Here is a 6,502-nt window from a genome sequence, read left to right as displayed (position 1 = left end):
CACCTGGGCCCCTTCCCGGACGCCTGGGCCCCTTCCCTGGACGCCTGGGCCCCTCCCGGACGCCTGGGCCCCTCCCGGACGCCTGGGCCCCTTCCCTGGACGCCTGGGCCCCTCCCGGACGCCTGGGCCCCTCCCGGACGCCTGGGCCCCTCCCCGGACACCTGGGCCCCTCCTGCCCCACCTGGCACAGGAAGTCGTGGTGGGCGCAGAGCTGCTCCAGGTAGGGCAGGAGCCCCGGCTCCGGGGCGGCCATGACGGGTGGGGAGCCCCCGGGTGGGGGAGGGTCTGGGGGGGGCAGAAAGGGGGTCAAGAGGGGACAGGGAGAGGGGCCCAGGCGTCCGGGGAAGGAGCCCAGACATCCGGGACGAGGGGCCCAGGCGTCCGGGGAAGGGCCCAGGCGTCCGGGCCTTAACAAAGAAGCATGTGAATGAGGCCCTGAGCCTCTCCCCCGGACGCCTGGGCCCCTCTCTGGGACACCTGGGCCCCTCCCTGGACACCTGGGCCCTTTTCCCGGACGCCTGGGCCCCTTCCCAGACACCTGGGCCCTTTTCCCGGACACCTGGGCCCCTTCCCAGACGCCTGGGCCCCTTTTCCCGGACACCTGGGCCCTTTCCCCGGACGCCTGGGCCCCTCTCCCGGACTCCTGGGCCCCTTTCCCAGATGCCTGGGCCCTTTTCCCGGACGCCTGGGCCCCCCCCAACCTGGACGCCTGGGCCCTTTCCCGGACGCCTGGGCCCCTCTTTCCCGGACGCCTGGGCCCCTTTTCCCGGACGCCTGGGCCCCTCTTTCCCGGACGCCTGGGCCCCTTTTCCCGGACGCCTGGGCCCCTCTTTCCCGGACGCCTGGGCCCCTCTTTCCCGGACGCCTGGGCCCCTTTTCCCGGACGCCGGGGCCCCTCTCCCCCCGGACGCCTGGGCCCCTTTTCCCGGACGCCGGGGCCCCTCTCCCCCCGGACGCCTGGGCCCCTCTTTCCCGGACGCCTGGGCCCCTTTTCCCGGACGCCTGGGCCCCTCTCCCCCCGGACGCCTGGGCCCCTCTCCCGGACGCCTGGGCCCCTTTTCCCGGACACCTGGGCCCCTCTCCCGGACGCCTGGGCCCCTTTCCCGGACACCTGGGCCCCTTTCCCGGACGCCTGGGCCCCTCCCTCTCCCTCCCCCCCAGAACTACACTTCCCAGCGTGCCTTGCGCCCCCTCCCTTCCCAGCGTGCCTTGCGCCCCCCCTCCCTTCCCAACGTGCCTTGCGCCCCCCCACCCTTCCCAGCGTGCCTTGCGCCCCCCCTCCCTTCCCAGCGTGCCTTGCGGCGGCGGCGGCAGCGCCATGTTCCTGCAGTACTACGAGAACGAGCGCGGCGAGCGCGTCTACACGCTGAAGGTGCCGGGACTGGGGGGAACTGGGACCGGACTGGGACTGGACTGGGACCGGGACTGGGGGGAACTGGGGCCGGACTGGGACCGAACTGGGACCGGGACTGGGGGGAACTGGGACCGGACTGGGACCGAACTGGGACCGGGACTGGGGGGAACTGGGACCGGACTGGGGGGAACTGGGACCGGACTGGGACTGAACTGGGACCGGACTGGGGGGAACTGGGACCGGACTGGGGGGAACTGGGACCGGGGGGGGGGAACCGGGACTGGGGGGAACTGGGACCGGACTGGGACTGGACTGGGACCGGGACTGGGGGGAACTGGGACCGGGGGGGAGGAAGAAATGGGACTGGGGGGAACTGGGACCGGACTGGGACCGGGACTGGGGGGAACTGGGACCGGGGAGGAGGATGAACCGGGACTGGGGGGAACTGGGACCGGACTGGGACCAAACTGGGACGGGGGGGAGGAAGAACCGGGACTGGGGGGAACTGGGACCGCACTGGGACCAAACTGGGACGGGGGGGAGGAAGAACCGGAACTGGGGGGAACTGGGACCGGACTGGGACTGAACTGGGACATGGGGGGGGAAGAACTGGGACTGGGGGGAACTGGGACCGCACTGGGACCGGGTGGGGGGGAAGAAGAAGCGGGACTGGGGGCAACTGGGACTGAACTGGGACCGGGGGGGGAGAAGAACCGGGACTGGGGGGAACTGGGACTGAACTGGGACTGGGGGGGGAGGAAGAAGCGGGACTGGGGGGAACTGGAACCGGACTGGGACCAAACTGGGACCGGGGGGGGGAAGAACCGGGACTGGGAGGAACTGGGACCGAACCGGGACCGGGGGAGGGGGGAAGAAGAACCGGGACTGGGGGGAACTGGGACTGAACTGGGACCGGGGGGAGAGAAGAACCGGAACTGGGGGGAACTGGGACTGAACTGGGACCGGGGGGGGAGAAGAACCGGGACTGGGGGCAACTGGGACTGAACTGGGACTGGGGGGGGGAGAAGAACCGGGACTGGGGGCAACTGGGACTGAACCGGGACCGGGGGGGGGAAACTGGGACCGAACTGGGACCAAACTGGGACCGGGGGGGGGAAGAAGCGGGACTGGGGGGAACTGGGACCGGACTGGGTCCGGGACTGGGGGGAACTGGGACCTGGGGGGAGGAAGAACCGGGACTGGGGGGAACTGGGACTGAACTGGGTCCGGGACTGGGGGGAACTGGGACCTGGGGGGAGGAAGAACCGGGACTGGGGGGAACTGGGACTGAACTGGGACCTGGGGGGAGGAAGAAGCAGGACTGGGGGGAACTGGGACTGAATTGGGACCGGGACTGGGGGGAACTGGGACCTGGGGGGGAGAAGAACCGGGACTGGGACCGGACTGGGACTGAACTGGGACCGGACTGGGACTGAACTGGGACCGGGGGGGAGGAAGAAGCGGGACTGGGGGGAACTGGGACTGAACTGGGACCGGGGGGGGAGAAGAACCGGGACTGGGGGGAACTGGGACCGGACTGGGACCAAACTGGGACCGGGTGGAGGGGGGAAGAACCAGGACTGGGGGGAACTGGGACCGAACTGGGACCGTGGGGGGGGAGAAGAACCGGGAGTGGGGGCAACTGGGACTGAACTGGGACCGGGGGGGGGAGAAGAACCGGGACTGGGGGGAACTGGGACTGAACTGGGACCGGGGGGGGGAGAAGAACCGGGACTGGGGGGAACTGGGACTGAACTGGGACCGGGGGGGGAGAAGAACCGGGACTGGGGGCAACTGGGACTGAACTGGGACCGGGGGGGGGAGAAGAACCGGGACTGGGGGGAACTGGGACTGAACTGGGACTGGGGGGGGAGGAAGAAGCGGGACTGGGGGGAACTGGGACCGGACTGGGACCAAACTGGGACCGGGGGGGGGAAGAACCGGGACTGGGGGGAACTGGGACTGAACTGGGACCGGGACTGGGACTGAACTGGGACTGGACTGGGACCAAACTGGGACCGGGGGGGGGAAGAAGCGGGACTGGGGGGAACTGGGACTGAACTGGGACCGGGACTGGGGGGAACTGGGACCGGACTGGGACCAAACTGGGACAGGGAGGGAGAAGAACCGGGACCGGGGGCAACTGGGACTGAACTGGGACCGGGGGGGGGGAGAAGAAGCGGGACTGGGGGCAACTGGGACTGAACTGGGACCGGGGGGGGGGAGAAGAACCGGGACTGGGGGCAACTGGGACTGAACTGGGACCGGGGGGGGGGAGAAGAACCGGGACTGGGGGGAACTGGGACTGAACTGGGACCGGGGGGGGGAGAAGAACCGGGACTGGGGGCAACTGGGACTGAACTGGGACCGGGGGGGGGGAGAAGAACCGGGACTGGGGGGAACTGGGACTGAACTGGGACCGGGGAGGGGGAGAAGAACCGGAACTGGGGGCAACTGGGACTGAACTGGGACCGGGGGGGGAAGAACCGGAACTGGGGGGAACTGGGACTGAACTGGGACCGGGGAGGGGGAGAAGAACCGGAACTGGGGGCAACTGGGACTGAACTGGGACGGGGGGGGGGGAGAAGAACCGGGACTGGGGGGAACTGGGACTGAACTGGGACCGGGGGGGGAGAAGAACCGGGACTGGGGGCAACTGGGACTGAACTGGGACCGGGGGGGGAGAAGAACCGGGACTGGGGGGAACTGGGACCGAACTGGGACCGGGGAGGGGGGAGAAGAACCGGGACTGGGGGGAACTGGGACTGAACTGGGACCGGGGGGGGAGAAGAACCGGGACTGGGGGGAACTGGGACTGAACTGGGACCGGGGGGAGAGAAGAACCGGAACTGGGGGGAACTGGGACTGAACTGGGACCGGGGGGGGAGAAGAACCGGGACTGGGGGCAACTGGGACTGAACTGGGACTGGGGGGGGGAGAAGAACCGGGACTGGGGGCAACTGGGACTGAACCGGGACCGGGGGGGGGAAACTGGGACCGAACTGGGACCAAACTGGGACCGGGGGGGGGAAGAAGCGGGACTGGGGGGAACTGGGACCGGACTGGGACTGAACTGGGACCGGGGGGAGAGAAGAACCGGAACTGGGGGCAACTGGGACTGAACTGGGTCCGGGACTGGGGGGAACTGGGACCTGGGGGGAGGAAGAACCGGGACTGGGGGGAACTGGGACTGAACTGGGACCTGGGGGGAGGAAGAAGCAGGACTGGGGGGAACTGGGACTGAATTGGGACCGGGACTGGGGGGAACTGGGACTGGGGGGGAGGAAGAACTGGGACTGGGGGGAACTGGGACCGGACTGGGACCGGGACTGGGACTGAACTGGGACCGGGGGGCGGAGAAGAACCGGGACTGGGGGGAACTGGGACCGGACTGGGACCGGGACTGGGACTGAACTGGGACCGGGGGGGAGGAAGAACCGGGACTGGGGGGAACTGGGACCGAACTGGGACCGGGGGGAGAGAAGAACCGGAACTGGGGGGAACTGGGACTGAACTGGGACCGGGGGGAGGGGAGAAGAACCGGAACTGGGGGGAACTGGGACTGAACTGGGCCCGGGGGTGTCAGAACCGGGCCGGGGGGGGGGGGAAGCAGCCCTGACCCCCCCCCGCCCCCCCCGTTCCCCCCCCCGCAGAAAGCGGCCCCGGACGGGCGGCAAACGGCCTCGGCGCACCCGGCGCGCTTCTCCCCCGACGACAAGTTCTCGCGGCACCGCCTGGCCCTGAAGCGCCGCTTCGGCGTCCTGCTCACGCAGCGCCCGCGCCCGCTCCTCTGAGAACCGCCTCGAACCGGTTCCGACCGGATCCGACCGGTTCCGACCGGTCTCAACCGCCCCGAACCGCTCCCCCCCCCCGCTCCGCGGCTTTTCCCAGAGCCCGGAACCTTCGCGCGCTGCCGCGCGTTGCCGCCCGGAGCGGTTTGGAGGAGGCACCGAGGCGCCTGGTTGTGGGGGGGGAAAGGAGGAGGAGGCGGAAATGGGGCGGGGCCTGCGGGGGAGCCGCCCCCCTGGCCGCGCGCGTGGTGCGGAGCGGGAATAAACGGTGGGGGATGGAGCAAGTGTGTGTGGTGATGGGCCCAGGCGTCCGGGAGGGGCCCAGGCGTCCGGGGGAAGGGCCCAAGGGTCTGGGAGAGGGGCCCAGGCGTCCGGGAAGGGGGCCCAGGCATCCGGGTGAGGGCCCAGGCATCCGGGGAGGGGCCCAGGCGTCCGGGAGGGGCTCTGGCGTCCGGGAAAGGGCCCAAGGGTCTGGGAGAGGGGCCCAGGCGTCCGGGTGAAGGGCCCAGGTGTCCGAGAAAGGGGCCCAGGCGTCCGGGAGGGGCCCAGGCGTCCAGGGAGGGTCTCCAGGATCCAGGGGAGGGGCCCAAGGGTCTGGGAGAGGGGCCCAGGCGTCCGGGGAAGGGCCCAGGCGTCTGGGGAGGGGCCCAGGCATCCGAGGGAGGGGCCCAGGCGTCCGGGAGGGGCTCTGGCGTCCGGGAAAAGGGCCCAGGCGTCCGGGAAAAGGGCCCAGGCGTCTGGGGAGGGGCCCAGGCATCCGAGGGAGGGGCCCAGGCGTCCGGGAGGGGCCCAGGCGTCCGGGAGGGGCCCAGGCATCCGGGGAAGGGCCCAGGCGTCCGGGAGAGGCCCAGGCATCCGAGGGAGGGGCCCAGGCGTCCGGGAGGGGCTCTGGCGTCCGGGAGGGGCCCAGGCGTCCGGGGGGGCCCAGGCGTCCGGGAAAAGGGACCCAGGCATCTGGGGAGGGGCCCAGGCGTCCGGCACCCCCCCACCCCCTACCTGCAGGACGGGCGCGGGCGCCCTCAGTGGGCGGAGCCCCCTCCCCGCCAAGCCCCGCCCCCTCCCGCTAAGCCCCGCCCCCTCCCGCCAGGCCCCGCCCCTGCGGCACCCTCCCGCGGCAGGGCGCGCGGGGGGGGGCTGGGTGGGCGTGACCGCCGCCCCCTTACGTCACGCGGGGCGGGGAAAGGGGCGTGGCCTCCCCTCTCCGCTCCGCTATAAGGGCGGGGCCCGCGGCCCGGGCGGTGACGCGGCGCGCGGTGACGTCAGCGCGCGCGGCTGCGGCGGCCGCCGGGGGGCTGCGCGCGCCCCGCCCCTCCCCCCCTGCCCTGAGGTAACGGTCGCCGGCGGCTGCCGCGGGAGG

The 6,502-nt window shown here is 71.8% G+C and overlaps 1 protein-coding gene across 1 annotated transcript; it reads left to right on the top strand.

The window, feature by feature from the left end:
* The first annotated feature begins 251 nt into the window (after positions 1-251).
* Positions 252-5,145, top strand: LOC135325349 (uncharacterized). The gene is made up of 3 exons (XM_064503317.1): positions 252-258; positions 433-1,372; positions 5,008-5,145. The coding sequence occupies exons 1-2, from the start codon at positions 252-254 to the stop codon at positions 1,368-1,370; spliced, it is 945 nt and encodes a 314-aa protein (XP_064359387.1). The 3' UTR covers positions 1,371-1,372; positions 5,008-5,145.
* The last annotated feature ends 1,357 nt before the right edge of the window (positions 5,146-6,502 follow it).

Source organism: Dromaius novaehollandiae, chromosome 36 (genome assembly GCF_036370855.1).
Source record: "Dromaius novaehollandiae isolate bDroNov1 chromosome 36, bDroNov1.hap1, whole genome shotgun sequence".
In the NCBI taxonomy this organism is placed as follows: Eukaryota; Metazoa; Chordata; class Aves; order Casuariiformes; family Dromaiidae; genus Dromaius; species Dromaius novaehollandiae.
Note: the sequence above shows the minus strand (reverse complement) of the source record. Positions and strands in the feature narration are given on the sequence as shown.